The following is a 25,987-nucleotide window of genomic DNA, read 5'->3' as shown; positions in this document are numbered from 1 at the left end:
AGCGACTTTGTGGACGAGTCGTACCACAGGTGCGAACAGAGATGCATGATGATTGGAATCCATCCAGGGGCAGAAGGTCCGGACACAGCATTGTTCGGAGTTGTGGGTGGAACGAACAAGTATAAGTAGAAGCGGATCACCGCTCTTCGGAGAAGGACATGTTCGAGTTTAGGTTGAGAGCGGTTAGGCGCCGTGAAGAACAAGGACCAGTAGGATGAGCACGAGCATGAACAAAAAGCTCTGTGACGTCTGCGTTCGGATCTACAGGCCCTTATGATAGCATGGCGATGGGACCTCTCGCAGACTTGTTGAATATCGATGGGGAAAGATATACCATCGCCAACGGCCGCTGATTCTGCCGCAAGCGATGCAGAGTCGAACAGAGCGCTGTGAAACGTATTAGAACGGACGCGGAACGGATTCCATACGTCGAACGTCAACAAGATGAAGCGTGTCTCACGCAGTGAAAGCGCCGATAACGAAAACAAAAAGACCACTAAAAATGGAGGTTAAATTGAAGGAGAAACAAATGCGAACGGGGTCGGAGCGATGGTCAGATTCAGTTCAGATGAAGGCGCGGAGAGCGAAATGAAACCCTATGAAATCTGGCGTGAAGGCCGGCGGTTTGATGTTCGTTGCGGAGGACAAGGCGGGAGACGAGCGGGAAGAGGAAGCGGCGTATGTAAATAAGAATTTATCGAACGATCTTCATATATTTCTCCCTTGAGCCGCTGCCATCCTCTTACCACCCACCACCATCTCTCCGTTATCCATTCATCCACCCATACCTCCTCCATCTACCCGTAACAATATTCACCATGTCTTCTACTACCGCGCCAGGCAAGGAGGCCTTGAAGAAGGCTGCAAGGGATCGCTTCACTGGAGCGTACAACATTATCAAGAATGAACTCATTGAGCACTTCAAGTCGCATGGTATGCCGCAGGATGCCGTCGACTGGTACACCGCCGTATGTTATTTACCACCATGTCTTCCTCGACCTTCATAGAATGATATCCTTACCCTGGTCATGTTCCCGTCTCGTAGAACTTGGATTACAATGTTCCCGGTGGAAAGCTCAACCGTGGTATGAGTGTTATCGACACCGTTCAGATCATCAAGGGCCGTGAACTGTCGGACGATGAGTACCTCAAAGCTGCTGTTCTCGGATGGGCAATTGAATTCGTGAGTTTCCTACCTCGGAGTTCGTTTGCATGTCTAGCAGGGGCTGGAGAAGAAGATATTTTCACATTCGTCCACGGTCATGCTCCCCATTCGTCCTTATATCCGAGTTCTGAACCTATTCGTTTCCCACAACAGCTTCAATCATATTTCCTCGTCTCCGATGATCTCATGGACGACTCCATCATCCGTCGTGGCCAACCATGTTGGTACCGCGTCGACGGTGTCGGCACCATCGCCATCAACGACGCCTTGCTCCTCGAAGGCGCGATCTACCAAATGCTCCGCATGCACTTCAAGGGCGAGAGCTACTACACCGACCTCCTCGAGATGTTCCACGACGTCTCCTACATGACCGAGATGGGCCAGCTCATCGACCTCATCACCGCCCCCGTCAACAAAGTCGACCTCAGCAAATTCAGCCTCGAACGACACAGTCTCATCGTGATCTACAAGACCGCCTTTTACTCTTTCTACCTCCCCGTTGCCGCCGCCATGTACATGTGCAAGATCCCGTCGACTTCGTCCCCTCTTGAACCTGCCGCTGCACCTTCATCACCACTCACACCTGTGTCCGAGAACGGATCGCCTGCTGCCACTGGCACACCGGCGAAGGCCGCAGACCAGGACCCGTACAAGATCGCGCTGTCGATTTTGCTCCCGCTGGGCGAGTATTTCCAGGTCCAGGACGATTTCCTCGATTTCTCGGGCACGCCTGAGCAGATCGGCAAGGTTGGCACGGATATCCTCGATAACAAGTGCTCGTGGTGCATCAACACCGCGCTCGCGCTCGCGACCCCCGCCCAGCGCGCCATCCTCGACACGAACTACGGACGGAAGAACCCAGAGTGCGAGAGGAAGGTGAAGGTGGTCTTTGAGGAGGTTGGCGTGAGGCAGAAGTATGAGGAGTACGAGGCCGCGATGTACGAGAAGTTGAACGGGATGATTCAAGCTGTGCCGGAGATCAAGAGCGAGAAGGGTGATGCGGTGTTGAGGAGGGAGGTCTTCACGAGCTTCTTGGGCAAGATTTACAAGAGGCAGAAGTAGAGGGAGGGGGCAGGAGGGTTGAGTTATTGACATAGAAATGGCAGTTTTGATTGATGTATACCTCGGTTTGCTTTATTTGCGGTTTCGACACTCATATTTACCGATAATACAATATCCGTCGCATGTGGTTGAAGGATCTTTGACTTGTGCTGTGTGGCCGTCGACGTCTGAGATCAGAGGGATGATCAGTCGAGTACACGGTCCTGAGCTGGATCTCTTACAGTGGATTGCTCGTTTGTCAGGAGAAGCTACGTGTTCAGCAACTGAAGGCCTCATGTCACTGGCCAAGTAGCGAGCGCTTATAATTAGCGCCCACCTCTTCGTCAACGCCACCACTACGCCGGCCACAATGAGCTACCAGACACAGGAGCAAGTCCTCCATGACCGAATCAACCTCTCCAAACTGGTCAAGAAGCTTGATAAAGCCATCCAGGAGACTGACTGGAGCGAAGATAATAACCAGTCACTTTGGATACAATGCCAGAGCATGCTTCAGGTTCGTGCCACTCCGTCTGTGTTCATTGCTACTTGTTGTTCGTGCGTTGGCGTCATAGCCATGGACGATATTATTCGGCCATTCTTTACGCGTTCTACCAAAAGTGTTGTTGGACATATGATCAAGTCATACACGACACTCGGTCGTTTGAATGGATGTCTTAGTTCCTTGAGGATCACTAGTGGTCACCTCGATTCGTGTTGTCGCTGTTAACCAAAAGACAGTCACTCGCATATTATTTCCCTCTCAAAGCTTATATTGCATCACGAATGGTATGCTGAATCGCGATATTGCTCTGCAGAAAGTGAAACATGCCAGAAAACTACTTCGCAATGTCCAACTATACGACGAGATGGATGTATCCTCGTAAGACCATCATAAGTCAACTAACATGTCTGCATAACATTGACACGTCTCTTTCTACTACGCAGGAATCACCTCGAACGTTACGATAATGCTCGCAAGACTATTGACCGGCTAGAGGCTACTCTCGAGTCTGCGAACCAGGTAGAGCATCGTACTCCCTGTTATTTATTACAATTTATCTGATTTGTCTATCCAGCAGGTAGCTGTCAAGCCAACAAGGCCAAAGCCCATCTTACCCACCATCCCACTGCCTCCTCCCTCTCTTCGCGGTATCGAGCTCCCGGCCACTATGGACACCTCGACCCACCCGCCTGAGAATTCTGACATTTCACCACAACCCTCAGAAGCTGACCTTCTCCTCGGACCGGCAGAAGACGTCTCTGAAGCTTCACGTCCAAGTTATACCCTTCTATCACCTCCTTCAGGATCTTCGATACGTTCAGCATCACCCGCCGAACCATCCAAGTCTCCCTCTGGCGCTACAGCAGAATCGTCCTCGTCCTCTGCCACCAGACCGACTCCCGCCTTCCTTCAGAATTCATCTGCGGTCCAAAACGAAATGACAGACCAGCTGGCACAGATGGCCAGTCAGCTGCGCAAGAACGCGATTCACTTTGGCGAGGCTCTTGCTCGTGATCAGGCGGTGTTGAGCGACGTCGATGAGAAGATTGGGTCGAACTATGATGTGATGACGAAGGAGAGGGTCAGGCTTAGGGATCATCGGAGTAAGAGCTGGGGGACGACGTGGTTGACGATGGCTAGTGTGTTGGCTGTTGTGGTGGTTTTTGTGGCGATGTTCATGGTTATACGGGTGACGAGACGATGAACTATGTATGAAGGTGGGTTCCACCGCTCCCCACTACCTTCTATCCGATACACTCTTGATATACCTTATAGTTCTCTTCCAGTTTTTCAATTTGGAACGTTGCTGGTATTTGCCATAGATATTCATGAACATTATAGCTTTATTTCCGCCTTATCTACTTAAAGTGTCCGAAGTTTCGCGTACTCTGTACGTATGAACCATCTCAGCGAGCATAACGGCCACCGACCCCATTCAGGGCGTCATCAACACCAACTGCCCCATATCAGCATTCTCTTTTGCTACTTGAAACGCCTTCTCCCATTCTCCAAGCTCAAACTTCCCGACAACCTCCACCTGGTCCAGCTTCAAGACCCCCGCTCTGACCATCTGTATCAACGCCGTGACATCCTCCCTCTCATACATCCACTTCCCCTTCAGCTGAATATCCGAATGCATAATCTTCGCATACGGCAGCGCCACATCGCCGATGATTCCTCCCATCAGACTAACCCTCCCGCCGTGCCTCAACGCAAGTATACCGCTCTTCACGTGTGTCGTCCTCGCAGCCTCGGGTGGCGAAATATCGAAGAACGCATCGACGGGTCCGAACTTCTTCAGCGCCGCCGTCTCCTCCTCAACATCGCCTGTGATTGGAACCACATCCACTCTATCGCTCACACTTGCCACCTTCTTCAGCTTATCCACATTTCTTCCCATCGCAATCACCCTGGCACCCAGAGCGAGCGCCACCTGCACCGCTGCGCCACCGAAAGCCCCTGTGGCGGGCGCCACGATCACCGTCTCTCCCGCCTGCAGCCCTAGATCCCTCAAGCCCCCATATGGAACGAGCAACGACGATATATACGCCAACTTCTCTGTCTCATACCCCAGCCCTCCATCGCTCACGCTCCCCGTCAATCGCCCTTCGTCCAACGCGAAACAGCTCTCGAGCGGAACCTTCGCGTATTCTGCGAACGTCCCGTCCTTCCACTCCCCACGCATCAGACGCCTACTTCCCTCCGTGAACCCTTCGTGCAGACCTAGGAGGATGGCCACGGTCGGATCGTCACGCCCCCTTATGAAACTGTTGATCCAGACGAGTTGGCCTGGGGCGAGGAGAGTGGCGTCGGGTCCGGTAGAGGCGATCCGGCCTATGGCGCTACTGCCCGGGATGAAGGGAGTGGGGAACGGGTAGGTGCGCTTTCCGGAGATGATTGAGGATGTGTAGGAGAGGATGGGGGAGGAGAGGATGCGGATCAGGGCACTGCCGGGTGTTACGGCGGGGAGAGGGAGGTCCTCGACGGTGGGGGGAGAGGAAGTGGAGTGAAGGACGAGGGCACGGTGGGTTTGGGGATGTGATGTTTGGGAGGTCATGATGGTTATGTTGTTGAGATATGGCGCGTTGGAGGTTATAGAACTTGGTCCTGGAGATGGATACGCTTCTGACACCCAGTATTTATATACAATTCTATCATTGAGCCCACAACGCTGTGAGTAGGACTGTCGGGGTTACATCCACTCGCCACACCTAAAATCTCTCTCAAAAAAAAACAGTGGTGAACGTGCACGAGACAATGCACCACACAAGTAGTCCTGGACATTGCTGCTTGGGGGAAGGTATGTGTGGATGTGTGCAGTCCGACCCACTTCGTTCCATTGTCTTATCCACACCAAGATGAGACGCTTGAGGCGCGTGTATAAGTGGGACAACCGTAGGAATAATGCAGGCGCCTGTATTGGATTTAAATAACTTGCAACAACCTGAAGCGATGGAATTTCCCATTCTTCCACTGGGACGCGTTCAAATCAAGCGTGAGATCTTGGAGCAGTCAGGAAGTCAGCCGTCATGCAGCATCAGTGCATTTAGCTTCAAGCAGATAAAAGATGACATAAAATAGAGCTAGGTTCTACACAAGGTTGAGGTACAACTTCGAGTCGAAAAGAAGTGAAAAGACGAGCGTCCTGTACAGTAATTGACCGGTCCTCTAGACAGCCAAATTGATTTCAGTCTCCCAGATTGTGTGCATGCTCATTCGTTTACAGTTTGCACATCTAAATATTACTTTTGAGTGTCCTCTCTCGAATGAATCAACTTTCAAGACAATCTGTTGAGATATGAGTGAACGGTGCACAAAATGGAGGTGTCTAGGTGAGTGGGAAGGGCCACATGGCCAAATTCCCACGTTTTCCCCCATGCCCCAAAATATGTATGGGTCAACTGCATGTAATAGAAGTACCCAGATCCTGTTATTTTGACCATATGTTTATGATATACGAGGCCAAAGCCAAAAGGATCAGTACAATCGAGAGATCTCGAGGTGTCTAGGTGAGTGATGGTGTCTAGAGGACCGGTCAAAGACTGTAGTCCTCCCAGGTCAGTGTTCGACCGTGGCTAATCACAGAAGAGCTTCAGCTCTACAGCTCCAAGGCTTCCTCGTCCTATATTCTGATCAGATCTGGTGTGTCAGGGGTGAATCGACCTGTAGAAATGCGACCCAAGATAAAATAATGAACCTCGGCGCCGTATAGAAGAGCACTCCTCGTGCGACATTGTTGCCAAGAATATGTACGTATGAACAAAAGAAGACAAGAGGATCTAAAGCCTTGTTGCTGGACCGCATGAATATCGACCGACTCTGCAGTCGTTGACGCTGAGTTGGAGTTCAATCGCGTATGCACGACAAGCTATGGTCCAACGGGTATTTTTCAGGTACATGCCAGTGCATGCTACTATACCCGAAGGAAACAACGAGCGCGATGTGTTCCTAGACGGCTACTAAGTATATCGGCCTGGTAGTGCGGTACCTGGAATCGGGAGGTCTTTGGCTCCTCGACGGTGAGTACTTTCAGAGCACGAACACGCAAACCATCGTGATGGTGCACCCCACTGACGCCACGCACTATCGAGCCCGACATCAACGCAGGAAACGAGTGAAATACTTAGTCCATGTCCGCCCTGAAGAGAGAAAAAAAGCGCAGGCTGGACGGATAGGAGGGCGTGTGACTAGGAACGAAGGCGAGTGCGTCGGGCGACGTTGAACTCGAGAACGAGGCTCAGGGATCGAAGAAGAGACTGGGCGACGGACGCGGCGGGAGGTTGAATATTTTGAATGCCGCGGAGGGAGAATTGGGCGGGGGATGCCGGTTGACGCGAAATTGCGTCTTCAGGCCGCCAGATTTGCACCACGGCGATCAACGTCAACGATGGCAATGTCGCAATACAGTCAGCGTCAAAAACTGAAAGCCAGACGAGCTCAATTCCTCGTTCTGCGTCTTACTCTTTCCTCTGCTGTTCCCTTTCCTCTCCACAGCGCAGGTCATAGGACATATTGTGGCATTTGTTCTGTGCCATAATCCCCTCTCCCAGCCTACTCACCCTCTTCCTTGCGGTGGGAAAATTTTGTGGACTGTCTCGACGGTTTCACTAAAGGGCTCTCTGCAAAATTAGTCTGCGAGATCCGCGTCAGGCTTCTCGTCTTACCTGAAAGCCGTTGCTTCTTTCCCCCTTCCGTCGCACTGCCACCAGTCCTTTCCGCCATGGTCTCTGCTAATTCCGTGAAACAAGCCGGGAAGCGAATCATCGGGTATCCCGACGACCCCGTACCTACCATTTCCACGACCGATTGGTTCAAAAGTAATCTCCTTGTGGAACCTACGAGCTTCGTATGTAGTTCATATCCATCCTCGAATTCCTGTGATTTTAATGTGAGACCTCTCTCGACAGACAGTCCACTATGTCAGGCGTCTGTTCCCAATCCTTAGTTGGATCTCCAGATACAGTGAGTTTCTCGTTCGATCATCATCACGACACGTTGCTGACCCGAACAAGACTTGGGCTGGCTTACTGGCGATCTGATCGCCGGTGTGACTGTTGGTATCGTGCTCGTTCCCCAATCTATGGGCTATGCGCAAGTAAGTTGAAGGACGTATCTCTACATCGCCTATGCCGTGCTGAGTATCTTCATTAGATCGCTACTCTCTCCTCTGAGTACGGTCTCTACTCGGCATTCGTCGGCACGCTCATCTACTGTGTATGTTTTTTATCGTTTCCCTCACCAAGCATGCCCTGATCTCTTCACCGTTCTAGCTTTTCGCCACGTCAAAAGATGTCAGTATTGGACCTGTGGCCGTCATGTCCTTGACGGTCTCCCAGATTATCACCTACGTGACCGACAGACACGGCGATCAATGGTCGGCTCCAGAAATTGCTGTAGGTACCACCTCTCGTCTTTGTACGCATGCGCTAATGATTGGGATATAGACCACTCTCTCCCTCATTTGCGGTTTCATCGTCCTCGGTATCGGCTTACTCAGGCTCGGACGCATTGTCGACCTCATCCCGGCACCTGCCGTCAGTGGTTTCATGACTGGTTCCGCTCTCAATATCTTGGTAGGCCAAGTGCCTGGCCTGATGGGTATCACCGGATTCAGGTATATACATCTCTTACTCTATTGGGTCTTTTCTTGACTGACGTATGTATCCCATAGCACCCGTGCCGCTACTTACAAGGTCATCATCAACACCCTTAAAGGTCTTCCTTTGACAACGTTGGATGCAGCCTTCGGTCTCGTCGGTCTCTTCTTCCTCTACGCCATCCGCTACGCCTGCGAATACCTCTCCAAGCGCTACCCACGTAGAGGTGAGCTCATCTTTCTTTTCCACTTCGGTGACTGTTTCGTATCTGACGTACATTTAGCTCGCGTTTTCTTCTTCATCTCCGTACTGAGGAACGCCTTCGTCCTCATCGTCCTCACCATCGCGTCTTGGTTGTATACGCGCCACAGAAAGAATTCCGCTGGATCCTACCCAATCAAGATCCTCAAGACTGTTCCTAGTGGTCTTCGTCACGTTCACGCACCCACGATTGACTCCGGTCTCATTACTGCTCTTGCTCCTGAACTCCCGGTCGCTACTATCATCCTGTTGCTTGAGCACATAGCCATCTCCAAATGTATGTCTCGCCTCAACTTTTTATCTCGCTCTCTCCCCGTTCTGATTATTGTTCGGAATAAATTCAGCATTTGGTCGTGTTAATGGATACAAGATCGATCCTAACCAGGAATTGATCGCCATTGGAGTTACAAACACAGTCGGTTCTTGCTTCGGTGCCTACCCCGCCACCGGTTCTTTCTCTCGTAGCGCATTGAAGGTACGCTTTGAACCCCGTCTCATTCGTTCCCGTTCTCATCGCATCCTCTCCCCAGGCCAAGAGTGGTGTCCGCACTCCTCTCGCAGGCATCTTCTCCTCCATCTGTGTCATCGTCGCCCTCTACGGCCTAACCCCCGCATTCTATTGGATTCCCACCGCTGGCCTCGCCGCTGTCATCATCCATGCCGTCGGAGACCTCATCGCGAAGCCAAGTCAAGTGTACTCCTTCTGGCGCGTCTCTCCTCTCGAGTTCGTCATCTGGGCAGCCGGCGTCCTCGTCTCCGTCTTCTCGACCATCGAGAACGGAATCTACACCACCATCTGCTCCAGTCTCGCGCTCTTACTCCTCCGTGTGGCCAAGCCTCGAGGATACTTCCTCGGTCGCGTCCGGATCGAGAGCGAGGGGTCGTCGAACACGGAGAAAGAGTCCAGTGGCAACTCAAGGGAGATCTTCGTACCTCTGGAGAAGAACGGCGTCATCAACCCGCATATCAAGATCGATCCTCCGGCGCCTGGGGTGATCGTGTACAGGTTCGAGGAGAGTTATCTCTACCCGAATTGTTCGGTCATGAATGAGACGTTGGTGGAGTATGCGAAGTCGAACACGAGGAGGGGCCAGGATCTGACGAATGTCAAGATGGCCGATAGGCCGTGGAATGACCCGGGCCCGTCGAATTTAGCTGCTGCGATAGAGATCGAGAGGAACAAACCGCTCTTGGCTGCCATCGTTCTCGACTTCTCTTCAGTGTACGTCCCTCCTCCACCCCCCTCTTCTTCAACCTCTCGGAAACGCTTTGGCTGACCGATCGTCATTATTTATATTTATTATAGCTCCCAAATCGACACCACCTCCGTCCAAGCCCTCATCGACGCGCGCAACGAACTCGAACGATACACAGACCGTCCCGTCGAATTCCACTTCGCATCCATCCTCTCTCCCTGGATCCGTCGCGCCCTCATCGCAGGCGGGTTCGGCACCGGCCTCCCCGCATCGCACGGACCTCGCGAGATCGCCCCCGTCATCCCTTACCGCGACCGCGACCTCTACAGCACCGGCACGCCCTCCGACTCCACTGACACGCCACACTCGGATATCGAGTCCGCTGATGCTGCACGGAGCGGACCGAGGAAGACGAGGCATGGGTTCGAGGAGGAGGGGGTTGCGGGCGCGAGGCTCGTCCCCGTCGAGACGCCGTTCTTCCATTTCGATCTGCATACGGCGGTCAGGGCGGCGGAGTTGGGGACGGAGAAGACGAGGGCGGCGAGTTTGAATGGGGGGAGTGCGGATGTGTCGAGGAGTTCGTCGAGGGCGAGGACGGAGGATGCGAAGGAGGTGGAGGCGACTGCTGTATGAGTACTGAGGTTCTCATATGATGTGCTGTGGTGGGGGATATGTGGGGATATAGAATGATTTATGTGGGGGTGATGTGATGATTCGGACTTGGATACTTATGTCCACGTTCACAGTGAAGGTTTTTTCGATGTTGTACTCTGTAGTTTATCCTTACTTGCTGCCCCGTGGAAAAGAAAAATCAAATACCATTAATCAATAGTGGAGCAGACCGAGGATTCGACATTATATTTCGATGAAACACAGGAGGTTCGACGAACTTGACTTGAAGAGCCCGCATCACATTGCAAATAATCCACTGCGGCCCGGTTCACATCGAAGCCGGAAATATCCGGGATGGGCGAGTTGAGCTTGTCCTTTTCCTCTCGCAACGGTCAAGTTCCCGCATGAACCGTGTGGAGTCTCCTGCTGATACCTATCCTTCTGCTTTGCTGTCTATGGTCTGTGTGCCAAGAGACACTCCGTTCCGAACAGCAGCGGCCATATCGTTCCGATGTTTGCCGCTGAAGCGGACTGAAAATCGTTAGAATCGGCACAGATGAAGGGCTGGACTCGGAGAATGTATGGTGCGCTACTCGATATATAATATTCATCCTGCTCTATCAATTCTGGATGCCAGAGATCCTCTCTTGCAAAGCGATCGTAGAGCTAGGACTTCTGACCGTTAGCACGTATGCACTCGAATGCAATAGCAGTCAGGACTAGTTCTAGTCTCCTCACAGACTGCCATGCGCTGGCAAGTCTCTAAAGCAGGTGTATATGACGGCTGAGCGGGTACAAGCTTTACAGTCTCCTCAAGCAGAGTACTGCATGACGGGTAACCGGGCTGGTCCGATGATCTACAGGCCCCTGCAGACACACTACGCAGTCTTGGCTTCGAATATTTTCTGATTTTTCGTATCATAAGAGCTCATATGTCCTCATCTGAAATATTCAACAAAACCTCAACTCTCCGTTTTCTAAAGCTATAAGCTTTTGCACTAGGCATTTGGGGCCGGTCCTCCGAAGAGCTCATGGGTGCATGCATAATCATCTGATGGTGACATGATGCCTCCTCGACAACCTGACAGTAAAGCAGCTGCTGTCCAACCCGCGTGGCCCACTGTGCCTATATGCCATCTTCCACTGTGGCTGGTGGCTGGTAGTGATGTACATGCTCTGGTAGTCACAGGACTTTTTCGCTCTACGTGTCTTGAATCTTGGCAAAAACTCTTCTTCAGCTCGTGCTTTTCACATGACGGTACAGCTCGTGGATTCTCTGCTCGTTCAGGCCGATACTGTCTATGGGCTTGATCCCGAGCTCACTGTGCGCGCGGTGCTCTCAGATGCAGCGTTTAACCACGGAATACCGGCGCTCACTCACTCACCTCACTCACTCACTCACTTGCCCCTCCGTCTACGTGCGGACCCGTCTTGTTGCTTCCTGATGTGTGTCTATCATATCCTCTTTCTACTACGATCAACGTCTGAATCAGTATCCTCTCTCCGACTGTGGAACCACAGGACCTCGGTCTGCGTTCGTTGCCACCCTGCTGGGATTTTGACAATCGCCACCTCGCTGCTGGCGTATGACAAACCTCTTTGAAAGGAAACATCATCTACCTAATGGTATCGCACTACGCTCCGCACTCAATAATTTCCTTCTTCCCCAAGATCTTTCGTGTTTGATTCGTTGAGGCCTTCTAAGGGTACTCCACATTCAACGGTATAAAGGCAGCGTTGGCATAGCTCAAGAGAAATACCTCACCCTCTTCCCTCAGCCATTCCATAACTTAGCGGCTCACCTACAATACAATGAAGTTGTTCACCTCCTACGTTGCTCTTGCTCTCGCCGCTGGTCGTGTCCTTGCTGCTACGTACCATAACGCCGACACTTTTCAAGGCAACAGCTTCTTCAGTGGCTTTTCGTTCCAAGCCATCTCAGATCCTACCCATGGGCGTGTGTGCGTATTCTCTCCAGCATCAAGACTTGACACTCGATTGACCTTGACCCCAGGAACTATGTTTCCGAGTCGACAGCTAGGAGCCAGGGACTGGCCACGGTCAATGGGAGCAACTTCATTTTGCGAGCAGACCATACCACCACCCTGAGTCCAAGTGGGCCTGGACGAAACTCTTTCCGCATACAGTCCAACAAGGCCTACGGTACACATGTTACAGTGTACGTATTCCAGACCCTCTTTCCTCTGTCTTCATTCTCGATTCAAAGCTTGCTTAACAAAATTACCATCGGCTGGCACAGGTTTAACGTGGCTCACATGCCTCAAGGTTGCGGGTAATGATCCATAACTTTTGGGCGTCCGCTGTGGGGCCTGACGTTGTCTGTGTTTTTTCCATAGTACATGGCCTGCGTTGTGGGAAGTTGGCCCGAATTGGCCGAACGGAGGTGAGTACTTTCGCCGTAAATGGTCCTCATGTCCGAGCAATAACATGCCATGCCCTATTTCCACACGACAGGCGAGGTCGATATCGTCGAGGTAGGTTTTCACCACGGTAACCGCGTGAACAAGCGGCAGCCTGATACCATCTACTACAGGGAGTAAATGACCGAGTACCTAACCAGAGCACACTCCATACCAGCTCCGGTGAGTCCGCATAGCGTTTCGTTCGAGAAGCTATGTAAGTTAAAACTGACACGGGATGGTCCCTCTTCGCCTGATGGGTTGTTAGGTTGTACGATGCCATCATCTCGCGCTGAGACTGGGTGAGCCATGCTTCATGGATCTCGTCGTCCTCGCATTTTCCTCGCTCTTCTCATAACTCATTGCCTCCATCCTTTCGTTCCTGCAGGAGATCCGTGAGTACGGACTGTAACGCAGCAGTTGCAGGAAATGCGGGGTGTGGTGTACAGATCACCGATGCAAACTCGTATGGCCCCCCGTTCAACAACAACGGTGGAGGATTGTGAGTGTCTTTTTCGTTCATCCATCCTCGCTCCTGACGCCTTCCCGAACTGTTCGCATGTGTTTGCTATTTGCGTAGCTATGCCATGGAGCGGACTTCTTCCTTCGTCAAAATCTGGTTTTGGGCAAGACATGACGGAAGCGTTCCGAGTGAGGTGTCGAGTGGCGCAGGTAGCATCAACACGGACAGCTGGGTATGTTATTTTTTCGACTATCTGTATCTCGCTGGCATTGGGGGCGTTGTGACTTTGTGTCTCATTTCGGAACGCACATGTAACTCACGCGGCTGTCGTTTGTGTTCTTCCTTCGCGCAGGGAACTCCAGACGCCTACTTCCCAAACACGCAATGTAACATCGCCTCACACTTTTCGGCCTCCAACATAATCATCAATCTCACGTTCTGTAAGTCGACGCTTGAGTATATTACCGCAGCTATCTTTGTTTCTCTGTAACATGGTTCTGACGCGGCCTTACACATAGGTGGAGATTGGGCTGGAGCCGTCTACGGGAACTCTGGATGCCCCAGCACCTGTAACGGTGAGTGTACTTACTGTACTATATATATCTGTGCAAATATTGACTTGCTAACTTACGTAGATTATGTCAACAAGAACCCGAGCGCTTTCAACAATGCGTACTTCGAGTTCCCGTGGGTCAAGGTCTACGAGTAGATCTGAGTACAATCTTTTCGACATCGCTCCAGGTCTTTCTAAGGTCTTCTGGTGCATTTATGCTGTTTATCCTTTCGTCTATTCGGTCCGACTCGGATGGTGGTATGAGATCCCTCCCTGGAAGTAGCAGCGCTGGGCATCGTTCCACTGTGTATTTTTTCGTCATGACCTCTCACGAAAGTCCTGTATTGGTTTGTTGTCTACAATGTTTTCTGTACAATGAGGAAATTCACGGAATCTCGAATTTTTTCATAACCAGTCTGCAGTAGAGGGGTGCAAAATATGGGCCATTCTAAATCGACATCTGCGCTAGACTTATGATTCAAGAACTGCCGTCGTCGTCCGTTCGAGTTTCGACGACGAGGTCTATCAAGGAGCCCAATTCCTGTCAAGGCGTACCGAGACTGACTCTAACTATCGGGGAAAGAGTGGCCCCAGCGTTAGATACCACGCAGTCAAAAAGATATCGTGGTGCGTATAATCCAGAGTGTAGTAGTGTTCTCCAGGGAGCGGCATCGTATGACAACAATTAATGAGCGTAGTACAGAGAGTGCGTTCTAAGCAACATAGAGGAGTAAAGGAGATAATTACGATCGACTGAGCGTCCCGATAGTGTCCGAATGAGCAGTAGTAGGCGAAAAGGCGGAGGCGAACGAAGACGAAAGAATGAACGAAATAAACACCTGGAAAACCTAACGGAAGTCGAATGAAACAGAAATAAAGAAAAAACTATCGGTGGTGCTCCTCCTCCTCCTCCTCCGCTTCCAACATCATATCTAGGGACAGATGGAACATTATGGAATGAGCAAGCTTCCGAATTGATAAATAAAGAAAGAGACGTACCACCCCAGGATGAATTCTGCATAGCAGCAAAGACATCCTGCGTGTTTTCGTCGTCGATAAGCAACGACGGGTCTCGAGACGGTGATAAGTCTCGGCTGATAAAAAAAAAGGCTTGGTCAATCTCCGCTGTAAATTCAAAAGTTCTTTAGTATATGTAACGCACGTATATCGGTATCCACTAAGGTCGGTGGACAACATGCTGAGGTCGCTCGTCCGTCGACTTCTATGCAGAGCAGGGGAGCCGGGGGTATTTGACGCAGCGAAAGAAGAGTCAAAGACATCGCTCGAGCGCATACACGGTGAGGGACTGGGAGAGTCGGAATCGCTGAAGACATGAAGTGCGGAAGAGATGTCTCGTGAGCTCCGATGTGATGGGGTTAATGGAGGGTCGTCAACCACGATCGCGGGGATATCTGAGAATCAACGATATCGGTGAGAACGAAGTACGCGAGGGGGAGGTGAAAGATCCCTTGCTCACCCTGCTCCATTTTGGCCTGGCGAGCTTGCTCGCGACGGGCCAGGTATCGTCGACGGTAGGTCAACGTCATCAGCAGAGAGCGCACGCGGTCGAGGTTCACGAGATCCGTGACCAGTTTGTTCGTCTCCGTCCGGACGACCAGGTCCTTCAGTCTGCAAGAGTATGTGTCAGATCACTATAACAATCAGGAAGAAACTAAGGATCTCACATCAAGGCATCCTTGTCGACGATCAACTTGTGGTGGGCGAGAAGCACGAGCATATCGTGGAAGGACATGCCCTTGCTATTCCGACACATGCTGGCCTCGTGATACAGGCGACTGTAAACATGTCGACGCCTTCGAACCGCGCCGTAGTCGACCTTGCTCAACGCGTTGTCTAGCTTGACCAAGTCCACCTCGCCGACGATTTTGGACTCGCCGTAACCATAGGAAGTGTCACCGGTGTCGGCGCTTGCCCGCATGATTTGAGGAATACTGTGTTCTCTAGGGTATATCCGCACCTCGAAAATACCGCTCAATTTCTAATGCGATGATGGGCGAGGTCAGCGTTGAGAATGTATAAGAGACAAGTGGGTATAAAGTGCTCACGCCGAAGAATGGTACGAAATTACTGCGTTCTAGGTATCCTGTTCGCTTGTTCGCGAACTCGGCCCAAACCTTCTTGAATGCCCGCATCTCCTCTCGCGTGACGGCTTTGGAACCACCGGTTATCTGGAACACGTACGAGAAATTCTCGACGACCACACCTGTTTGCCGGTCATTAGAATATGCGCAATAAAAGACAAATGGCCATAGCTTACCAGTAAACATGTTCACGAAAATGTACTGTGTGGCCGACTCTTCAGTCTATGTCTCTTGAGATGTATTTGAAAAAACGCTCACCATGCTCAGCAAGTTCCAAGCGATGAACAGCGTGAAAGCCCAACCCACACTGCCGCAGTCCGAGTCACCGTCCGGCGAATTCGTGCAACGAGGATATTCGACAGCACTGATAGCGATACATGAGCATGCAGACTCTTGAGCGTGAAAAACGCAGATAAACGTACTAATCGTGCATGTACTGGTTCCAGCCCTCTCTGTGAGATGCATGAGCTCCGATTTTTTGAAGCCGAAAGGCGATGAAGAACATACCCGGAAGTCATGAAGGCCAGCATGACGAGGGCCGTGCCCATGCTCGAGTAATTCTGGTTCCAGGTCTCGCCCGAGCCCCACTTCGTGAGACTGAAGATCTCAACCATCAAAATCGCGAAGAATATGAAGAGGATGATCCACAGGGACAACAGACTCAGAATGACAGGTAGACTCGCGCTACAAAGGAGACAAGAAAAAAGGGTGTCAGCGAGCGCATTGCAGAAGCCAGGACGAGGCGAGTACTGACACTGCAGTCTTGAAGAGCTTATTGAGGTTATTCATGCGCTGCACAAGCTTGAACGCCACGCAGACGATGAACAACTTCTGGAGTTGATCGAGCGCATAGCCTTCATTGCCAAAGAGACTCAACAGAGTAGTGAAGAGACTGCCGGGAGCGACGAGCATGTCGAATATGTTCCAGCCATTCGCACGATAGCTTTTCCAGCCCAAACCGGAGAGGCGGACCAACACGTCCAACGTGTACGTTCCCGTGATGAAGAGGAAGATGTAGGCTGTCATGTAGAATATTAGCGTAGATAACGATAAAGCCATTGGGATAGACATACTCCGAATTCGGGATCCAAGAGTATTCACGCTAAAAGTCGTCGTCCTGGAAAGAACATTCAGCACAAGCCCACGGGCAAAAACCGACCGAAAAGTCTTACATGAGTGCAATGAAATGAGCTATAAAAATAGTCGTCATCCCTCGAGACCACCATCCGTGCTTATGAACGGCTCGATCAAAACACCAAGCCCTGAGGAACCCGTCCGGCCTCATCTTCGGTCGCTTCGACGGTCTCTGCCGATTGATCAGCTTCTGCAAGTCAATCCACTCGCGCTGAGGCTGTGTGAGGAACGCGGAACCCGTCTTCGAACTAAAGTTCCCGATGATGATACTACAGACAAAAACAAAATATATGGTATCAGACATTGATGAAATGGCGGTAACGAAGGGGAAAAACATACCTGACGAAAAGCGTGAGAATAACGACCGCACCGAGCAAGTTATAGATCAAGAAAAAGATCGAATAAAACTGCGCGTTGTTCGTCTGCGGCTGCAATCCTGACCCAGTAATACTCGTCGCGATATTCATGACGTCGATCCATCCTTCCAACGACACGATCTCGAACAGAATCAGCAACGAGGACCGGAACGAGTCGAACGAATACGTCGTCGACGGCGAGGGATTGTCCCAGACGCGGGGGACGAGGAACGTAAAGGCCGGGTTGTCGTCTCCGCCAACGACGTTGTTCTCGTACTCGTAGATACAATCCGAGATGCCGGTGCTGTTTGAGTCGTTGCATTCGTTCATGAGGCCAGCGAAGATATTGAGTCCCCAGACGGCGTAAGGGATCATATAGAGTATGGCCAACATGGCTGCATCGAAGATACGAGACGCGCCCGAAAGAATGAGCGACTCGAATGTCGTCCGCATCTTCTCCACGAGCGTGATGAGCCTCAAAGCACGGAGCGCCTTCAACGCCCGCGTGAACCGACTCAGTCCGCCGATGAAGATGAGGCCCGTCGTGACGTTGACCACTATGCCTGCCATGATCACGAAATCGAGCACGTTCCAGATACTGCGGACGTACGCGTTCGGGGTGAAGAGGAAGCCGTCGGCGATGACCTTGATGACGAACTCGACGACGAGCATGAGCCCAAACACGGCCTCTGAGAGATCGAACCATGAACCGGCTTTGTGCCCGTATAAGTTGTAGAAATTGCGGCGAAAGATCGGAGTCGCGATGCTCTCGACGACGATGCCACCGATGACGGTCAGGAGGAGGATGAACTGGAAGATGGTGTGTGCCGTGGCGGATGTCGGTCGTCCAAATATTCGTTCGCCGTCTGCGGGTCGGACGATGGACTGGCACCAGCGACGGAAAGCGTTCTTCTGCGAGAACACCCAGAACGTCTTGTCGTAAGATGGATGGTCCCGGATGAAATCCGCCTTTTGGGCCCTGCGCTCATGAAGCGCGTCGTTCATCTCCTCTGCAGCAGCGACATCGTTACCGAACGAGGCGAGCAGCTCCCTGGCGTTTGTGTCAGCGAGAACAAGTCGACGAGCAACAGAGAAGTCCAAGAACTCACAACTGCCGTTCAATCTCGTCGTCGTTCGGATTCTGGGTATTGACCGACTCCCGCTTCGTAGTCTTCAGATTAGCGAGCGGCATATCGTTCGATTTCGTATCTCCAATGAACAGCTGCTGCAGCACGCTCAAAGACTTGCTCGCGACGTGCCCCGAACCACTCTTCTTGCCGTCCACCTTGCGTCTCTAATGATGCCCAATCAATTCTCACTCCTTAGCGATAGAATGAACAACAACAAAAAACTCACGCTAGTCCTCCTCTCCATCCCCGGCAGCCCATAATCTTGCACCAACGCCTTCTGCATCGGCAACACCAAGTTCGACGGCAGATTCTCCACGACGATCGCTTTGGGCGAGGGACTGAACCACCGATAGGGATTGAGCTTGCGGACCCAGGTCGCCTTAACTTTCTGCGGCTGGTGCGCCGCCCAGTAATCGTCCGCCTGGCGACCTCGTTTCGATTCTTCGGCGACGTTGAAGTTCTCGTTGATGACGGCGATGAACATCTGCAGCATGATGACTATGGTTCCATTGAGATTGAGCGTCGTTGTCAAACGTCCAAAGAAAATGAGAAAAGGATGGAATGGGGGCAATACTTACAATTCGCGAAGAAAAACCAAGCAGAGAAGAACAAACACACGATCGCCGTCTGTCCCAGCCCCGACTCCGCGTCCGCCGAATCATACAACACCGTCGTCCAGTTCTCCGACGAGAAGATCTGATACATGGCGAGGAAGGAGGTGTAGATCTGTCCGAAGTTCATGTTATCGTCCGCGGTGAGGTCGCCCTGGAGGAGCTGCAGCGCGGCGAGGGCGGCGATGAAGTTCACGAGGAGGAGGAAGAGCGTCATGTTTGCGAGACCGTACATGTTTCCGAACACGGAGAGCTATCCACACACGCACACAGGAGGCTCTCAGCAGTGAGCCCACACGAATAGACAACAAGAAAGAAACGCACCAGCAAAGGCTTCATCCTCGGTATCTCCAATATCACCCGATAAAACCTCATCAACTGAAAGATCGTCAACCACGGATACACCTCCGAATCCCTCACCACCGGAATCTGAATCACACTGCTCCCCACCGCGAGCACGAGATCGAGCCAATTCTGCCCCTTGGCAAAAAACGCGCGCCAGTCCGGGAAATGCGCGGCCACGCGGATAAGGATCTCGACGTCGAAGGCGATGGTGAGCCCGAGCTCGCCCGTGGTGAGGATGTCCTGGTGGGTCGAGTTGATGTCGACTTCTTTTGTCGCTTGGAGGACGAGGGAGAAGAGGGCGAGGGCGACCCAGCACCAGCGGATGTGTTCGTAGAGGTCGCGGATTCGGTTCGGTTTGTGTCGCGATTCGGAGGCGACCCAGGCGTCGCCTTGTTCGTCCGTGATTTGGAGGCTACGGTTGCACGATTAGAAACCAAAAACAGTGTGCCAATCAAAGGGGTAGAGCACTCACGGAGCAGCACCAAACGCAGACTTATGCGTCTCCTCCCGAATAGCAGAGAACGTATTCGTGATCACAGCGACGAACAGATTGATCAACCAAAAATTGAGGACGACGATGCAGACGATGAAGAAGAAGCAGGACATGAAGAACTCGGCGTCGATCATGCTGTACATCAGCGGGGACCACTACCACCACCACCACCACCACCACAAGGACACCACCACCATTGCCGCAAGGACACCATCACCATCGCCGCAAGGACACCGAAGAAAGAAAGAAAGAAAAAAGCAGAAGAAGATATAAGTTTAGGTGACAGTGTAGAGAGAGTGCGGCGAGGACTCACCCCATTCGCAGACGAGACGATGAAGACCTGCAACGCCGAATTATATATCGTATCGAAGCTCTCCACGTCCGAATACGGATTCGTGCTGACTTCCTGTCCACGGGACCCTCGTCAGCCAACTTCTCCTTCTCCCCCCTCTCTCTCAAATCAAAACAGACTCTCTCTCGAATGAAAACCGAGGGTGAAGGTATCAAAAACGCACCCGACAAGTCTGCCCCAACGGACATATATACCCCTTACTCGTCTCATGTATCCCTCCGTCCAACTGCACGTATCCCGTGACGTTCAGCGAAGCCGGGTCGATGTAGCCACCGCAGGATTGGCTGAGGTCGGTCTCGGGGACGCCGAGGGTTGCTTCCAGGAAGCAGGAACGACGGAAGGAGCCGGAGAAGGATTGGACGCCGATTATTCTGTGTGTGTGTGTGTGTGTGAAGAATGAAGAGAGCGAGGGTTGGCGTGTGTTGTGTGGCGTAGTGTTGTGTGGCGTAGTGATGTGGCGTGAGGAGAGTAAAGGCAGAAAGAGAGTCAAACAAACGATACATCTTCATCGAGAGAGTCCGAGTAAGAAACAAGACGTACGAAAATAGCGCCATAGCGAACAACACGAAATACGCCACGCTCGTCAACAGCGGCCTCGCGATCTTCAACGAACGCATGATCGTCTATTCTTGCACCAAGTCAGCCAAAAAGCCCATCAACATTCACATTCACATTCCACCTTCCCTCCATCTCACCAACACTCCCAACCCAGTGAAAGTGGAAATGGAAATGAAAGTGAAAGGGAGTGAAAGGGAGTGAACAAGAAAGAAAGAAAGAAGCAGAAAAAGAAGAACGCACCGTAGTCCCCGAAGTAACAGTCAAAAGCCTCGCAGTCCTCAACACACTCAACGCCCTAAAAATCCCCACATGTCCTCCCCCTCCCCCCCTCTCCACCCCCCCCTCCGCCAACGCAAAACTAACCCAAAAACACAGTATCGCCACCGCATCAATCCGACTCCACGAATGTCTCAAATACGGAACATTCCGCCTCGTGATCCCGACGGATCCTTTGACGGAGAACCGGAAGGGGAGGGAGAGAGCGTTTGGGTTGTGCGGGGTGGAGGAGGCGGGGTGGTCTGAGCGGAGGAGGTTGTGGTGGTGCGGGTGTGGGTGGGAGGCGGTGCGGAGGTGGGAGGGTAGGGAGGGTAAGGAGGCGAGGGATTGGGATTGGGATTGGGATTTTTCCATGATTGGGGTGGTGGACGCCGCGGTATCCGATCGGTTCCTGTTCCTCCTCGACGTCGGCGTACTCGTAGTTGTACTCGTCGAATTCGAAGCCGGTATTCCACCACTCATCGACACCGCCATCGAGGGCTGACCGTCCGGATAACTCGACGACCCCGTCCGTAACGCGAATGGTGCCGCGACGTTGTCGTAGAACCGCTGGAGACGGGAGGTTATTGTGCGTTTGCGGTCGAGACCGTGAGTGTGGGTGAGAGAGGTGGACCGGGCAAGGGGATGTGTGGGGTCGTTGGGGTCCATTGTTGTTGATGTTGTGGTGGTAGTATGGTGTTGTGCGGAAGATATGGGTGGGGAAGCAGTGAAGGGACTCATGAGCAGTGTAGACAGTGGGACTTCGGGGTCGAGTATGAACCCCGTCACCGCTATCCTTGCGAATGCTTCCAGTCTAAACACACCCATCCACCGCACATTTCAATTTCACCATGCGCCCACACTTCGTCATCAGACTACCATGCAAAAACAACGAGAGGGCACGGAACTCACGTAAACACAACAAAAAGAAAAAACAACGCCCAATCCTCCCATCTATGAAAATAGCCCCTCACACCGGGCGGATCATCGTCCTCGTCAGCACGCACGACGGTGCGTGAGCCTTGGATGGTGAGGACGACGGCGTTGACGATGATTAGGAGCAGGATGGTCGGTTCGGTCCATCTGTGGGTGCGGGGATTTGGTTATTCGTAAATGGTGTGTGAAGAGGTGAGGGTGTGAGGACGGAGTGAGGAGTGAGGAGGGGTGTGTACGGAGAGACCGGTAGAAGGGAACGGACGGAACGGACGGAGGAAGTAATGGGTAGGTGAGGGTGAGGGAGAGGACGGCACTCACGGATACACCAAAAACCTATACATCGCCAATCTCACCGAACTCTCCGGTCCCAAAAACCCCATCGTTCGCCCTCGGAGCGGCATATCCTTCCTATACTCAGGCAAGAACTGTCCTTGTCCACCCTTCTCCGTTCCCATTCTGTTCAACCCGCCCGCCCCGCCCGCCTCCGTCCCAGCCCCAGTCCCAGAGCCATTTCGAGGAGCAGAGCCAGTTCGAAGGGCAGAGACTGTCATGTCGTCGTCGTCGTCCGGGAGATCATTCAGCCTCGTATGTTCATGTTCGTCAAGCCCCTTCCCAGCTAAATTAACCACCCGAAGCGAAACGCGACGTAACCCGCGAGAAACATTACGGAACGTCGAGCCTGTCCGCCCACCGCCCCCTCCTCCACCTCCACCAATACCATCATACCTCACCGTCCGCCTTCGCATCCCTTCTCCGCCATCCCTACCCCCACTTCCCCCTCCCCCTCCTCCACCGCCACCACCTCCTCCACCGCGTCCTCCACCGCGTTCGGAATCAACCATGTCGTCCGAAGGTGGAGAATCGAGAGGAGGGGAGGGAGAGGGTGGAAAATCATAGTCGTCAGTGGGTTGACGCGACATATGTGCTGTGAGACGAACGTCGTCACGGTCTCGTAGGGAGCGGATGGAGTCGTAATCGGAGGAGGAGGTGGTAGAATCGCGATGGATGAGCGCGGCTGAGGACGCGCCTGCTCTTGGTGTCGAATAGGGCGGTTGTCCGTATCCGTATCCATGTCCGTATCCGTACGAACTCTGCGTCTGAGTCGGGGGAACATAATCGAGGGAGTAAGAACCGAACGGGTCGTCGTCCTGCTGGTGAGTTGAGTTGAGATTGAGAGCGTGTGGTTGTGGTTGTGATGGTTGGCGTGATGGTTGTGGTTGGTGTGACATTGAATCTGAGAATAATTCGCGTTGAAGCGGGTCCTGCCCGTTCTCCACGAGCTTTCCCCAGCTCGTTCTTCGCCTCGGAAAAGAGCCGAGGAGGTCGTTTCCGGTGGTTGTTGTGAGGGAGGGCGACGAGGGCCCTGCGACGGGGATGGCGGAGTGAGAAGCCGAGCGAGAGGGGGAGTGTGGGTGTGAGGAGATGTCGATGCCGGATGAGTTTGAGCTGGGCGAGTGTGGACGGGGAATGTCCATGAACTGGCTGGGAAATAATGGATTGGTTCTATGTCTATGCGGCGAGAAATCTGAACAGGTATGTAAGAAAAGGATGGGGACGGGGACGGGATGTGTGTGGGGAAGCTAAGTACCAAGCACACGATTCGGTTAGCCCGGCTATCAATTTTTGGTCGTCGAGAGCGACTTCAAGCTTTACCTGCGACGAAATATAATAAGTAAGCTCAGGTCTTGCAGGCAACAAACATGGGGGTATGAGGACCGGGTCGGGGAAAGAATGACGGAACTGGTTACTGAAATATAAGGCTGAGGCGAAGGGAGCGTGCAGCCGTTACGTAAACGCGTTCTATACGCAGCTTTACTCTTCTCGGATCGTCATGCGCACAGCTGTTGCCCACAGCCTTTTCCTGCATTCATGCTGCTTTCTAAATTATTTCTCTTGGCTAAGGGGAACGTTCATATCTTAGACCTTCGTGGGATCTTGGTCGACGGCAAGGGAACGACTCCTATCTAACAATTATTTGAAGCATATTTTCTGAGACAGCCTGCTCTGAATCCGCACTCCTACCCGCCAAACGACTCCTAGCGTTCGACATGACCCCTTCCGCTCTTCCGCCTCTAGGCCATCTCTTATAAGCTCTGGTAAACTAACTCCAAGCCCACCAAACTACCTTCAAACTCAAACTCAAACTTCCTTCGCCCATCCTGCATTTCATCCTACGACTACGACCGCGATGCCTCTAGGCCAAGCACTCCTCCTCTCGCCCTATGCCACCTTCATGAACAGCCTCGAAGCCTATCTCGCCCCGCGTCAGAGTCTGAAAGAGTCGTCCTACCTCGATACTTTCATCGGTATCTTCAACCACTATCCTGCCTCCGACTCCAAGTCCCTCGAGAACCCCACCCAATTGCAACCATCCCCCGAACAACCTCAACCAACCCAATCATCCTCCGAACACCCTGACGTCACACCAGAATTCTCAATAACCCCCTTCCCGTCCCGCAAGCCCCTCTCATCGCCCTATCTCTCCCCTCTCATGGTACAAGCTCAACCGAGTCTTCCACGAATCGACCTCTCCCTCGAACTCCGTAAACTCTCCGCGCACAACCTCCGCGAACACAAACACGCCCTTCTCTCCCTCTCTCACTCCAAACACCACTCGAAACGCCACTCCCGGTCCTACCCCCTCTCCCCCCCTTCCTCCTCCTCCTCTTCCTCCTCCTCCTCCGCCTCGACCGCTTACGACACCCCATACTACGACTCCGGCCACGCCTACGACACCTGGTTCGACACCATCCCCCTCCAACTCGGCCTCCGTCTCCGTCTCCATCTCCGTCTGCCCCACGCCCAAGCCCCCCGTCTCGTCCTCGCTATTCTATGTGTGTTCGTGCTGGCGCTGATGGGGCAGTTGGTGCTTGTGTGGATGATGACGAGGGAGTGGGGGGTTTTTGCTTCGTGAGTTCGTGATTCAAGTCGCGTTAGGAGTTGCGGGGATGAGCATTGAGGCCTGAGGGTGTGGGAAGCTCGGGAGGATTGGGAGGATTGGGACATTTGTAGCAATGTTGTATTGTTGTATTGTGGCATTGTTGTATTGTTATCTGTTTTGTCGTTGTATTTTTTTTGCTCGCTTCCCGTAACATGGACATCGTTCTCCGCCAAGAATTGCCTCATTCGTATTATACAGAACTAAACACCGTCGCAAAACCAAGCATCCTTCCTTCTTATCTTCTTATTATCTATCGTCCTAAGTTATGAAGACGGCGGGTATCGGCAACAACGAAGAATCGATCGACCTCAGCAACTTCTCCGCGCTGTTCTGTGTTCATGCATGTCTGCACATCGGTGCACACTGGGTGACTTTCCGTAGCAGTCTAGGAGTGTTTCTTGACGCACAGAAGCACAAATACGAGGCTCTCAGCCAATCAAAAATCGATCTGAGCCTCTTTTCTGTGTTCTAGGCCTCTAGAACGTGCACAAACCCTCTACGGAAAGTCACCCACTACACACACCGAGCACTGACCGTCCCTCTAGATCACTCGAAATGCATCCTATCCGCGTCATCCCCCCTTTTGCTCCTTCCTTGCTCCATGAAAGTAAATAGCTTCCGGCTCGTCGTTCATTGAACGTTGAACGTCCACCGTCAACGCGTCACCGGCACCTCTCGTCGATCGTCCGCCGTCGATTGCATCCGCCTCAAAACTGCAAGTCTTGAAAGTTTGGCACCGCACCAGCTCAGGCTCTCACCTTGAGCATGAGCATGAGCATGACGTCGCTGTCGCTCTATCCTCTCTCGTCATATTCAAGTTCTTCTTCGACCTGAAGCAAAACCCACGAGGATAATTATCACAGGCCACCGGTGGTTCGTTCCTTTGTTCGTACGCCCTAAACTTGAACACGGCCTCTCACAATTGCAATTGCTAGGCAAAGCACGAAATCCTAAGCACCCA

General features: G+C 52.4%; 7 protein-coding genes across 7 annotated transcripts; 5 read left to right on the top strand and 2 right to left on the bottom strand.

The window, feature by feature from the left end:
* Positions 1-818: 818 nt before the first annotated feature.
* On the top strand, positions 819-2,227 carry STEHIDRAFT_162416 (farnesyl diphosphate synthase; the record flags this gene model as incomplete). The annotated part of the gene is made up of 2 exons (XM_007310054.1): positions 819-968; positions 1,046-2,227. The coding sequence occupies 2 exons, from the start codon at positions 819-821 to the stop codon at positions 2,225-2,227; spliced, it is 1,332 nt and encodes a 443-aa protein (XP_007310116.1).
* Positions 2,228-2,576: 349 nt separating this feature from the next.
* On the top strand, positions 2,577-3,915 carry STEHIDRAFT_135020 (uncharacterized protein; the record flags this gene model as incomplete). Its single annotated transcript, XM_007310053.1, has 4 exons — positions 2,577-2,723; positions 3,025-3,089; positions 3,155-3,230; positions 3,286-3,915. The coding sequence occupies 4 exons, from the start codon at positions 2,577-2,579 to the stop codon at positions 3,913-3,915; spliced, it is 918 nt and encodes a 305-aa protein (XP_007310115.1).
* Positions 3,916-4,146: 231 nt separating this feature from the next.
* Positions 4,147-5,333, bottom strand: STEHIDRAFT_172377 (alcohol dehydrogenase; the record flags this gene model as incomplete). Its single annotated transcript, XM_007310052.1, has 1 exon — positions 4,147-5,333. The coding sequence occupies exon 1, from the start codon at positions 5,266-5,268 to the stop codon at positions 4,147-4,149; it is 1,122 nt and encodes a 373-aa protein (XP_007310114.1). The 5' UTR covers positions 5,269-5,333.
* A 2,098-nt stretch (positions 5,334-7,431) lies between these two features.
* STEHIDRAFT_67801 (high affinity sulfate permease) lies at positions 7,432-10,398 on the top strand (the record flags this gene model as incomplete). The annotated part of the gene is made up of 11 exons (XM_007309947.1): positions 7,432-7,561; positions 7,623-7,673; positions 7,724-7,806; positions 7,863-7,925; positions 7,982-8,104; positions 8,156-8,325; positions 8,383-8,534; positions 8,592-8,846; positions 8,914-9,044; positions 9,100-9,791; positions 9,876-10,398. The coding sequence occupies 11 exons, from the start codon at positions 7,432-7,434 to the stop codon at positions 10,396-10,398; spliced, it is 2,373 nt and encodes a 790-aa protein (XP_007310009.1).
* A 1,791-nt stretch (positions 10,399-12,189) lies between these two features.
* On the top strand, positions 12,190-14,053 carry STEHIDRAFT_104955 (endo-beta-glucanase; the record flags this gene model as incomplete). Its single annotated transcript, XM_007310051.1, has 12 exons — positions 12,190-12,338; positions 12,392-12,556; positions 12,638-12,670; positions 12,735-12,781; positions 12,853-12,872; positions 12,932-12,980; positions 13,066-13,099; positions 13,186-13,299; positions 13,378-13,492; positions 13,613-13,700; positions 13,779-13,835; positions 13,896-14,053. The coding sequence occupies 12 exons, from the start codon at positions 12,190-12,192 to the stop codon at positions 13,967-13,969; spliced, it is 945 nt and encodes a 314-aa protein (XP_007310113.1). The 3' UTR covers positions 13,970-14,053.
* A 203-nt stretch (positions 14,054-14,256) lies between these two features.
* On the bottom strand, positions 14,257-22,771 carry STEHIDRAFT_86863 (uncharacterized protein). The gene is made up of 26 exons (XM_007310050.1): positions 22,631-22,771; positions 22,404-22,567; positions 22,062-22,232; positions 21,135-21,963; positions 20,877-20,959; positions 20,500-20,707; positions 20,298-20,390; positions 19,964-20,139; positions 19,471-19,903; positions 19,114-19,399; positions 18,762-19,033; positions 18,515-18,699; positions 17,389-18,456; positions 17,088-17,318; positions 16,989-17,032; positions 16,670-16,934; positions 16,423-16,599; positions 16,338-16,367; positions 16,174-16,279; positions 16,092-16,116; positions 15,880-16,037; positions 15,499-15,812; positions 15,291-15,442; positions 14,976-15,225; positions 14,813-14,907; positions 14,257-14,745 (listed from the first exon to the last, which is right to left on the bottom strand). Exons 1-26 carry the CDS (start codon positions 22,634-22,636, stop codon positions 14,699-14,701), a joined length of 5,868 nt encoding a protein of 1,955 aa, XP_007310112.1. The 5' UTR covers positions 22,637-22,771; the 3' UTR covers positions 14,257-14,698.
* Positions 22,772-24,273: 1,502 nt separating this feature from the next.
* On the top strand, positions 24,274-24,999 carry STEHIDRAFT_162411 (uncharacterized protein; the record flags this gene model as incomplete). The annotated part of the gene is made up of 1 exon (XM_007310049.1): positions 24,274-24,999. One exon carries the CDS (start codon positions 24,274-24,276, stop codon positions 24,997-24,999), a length of 726 nt encoding a protein of 241 aa, XP_007310111.1.
* Positions 25,000-25,987: the final 988 nt, after the last annotated feature.

This window comes from Stereum hirsutum (genome assembly GCF_000264905.1).
Source record: "Stereum hirsutum FP-91666 SS1 unplaced genomic scaffold STEHIscaffold_19, whole genome shotgun sequence".
Classification (NCBI taxonomy): Eukaryota; Fungi; Basidiomycota; class Agaricomycetes; order Russulales; family Stereaceae; genus Stereum; species Stereum hirsutum.
The sequence above is the reverse complement of the archived record's forward strand: the minus strand, read 5'-3'. Positions and strand labels throughout refer to the sequence as shown.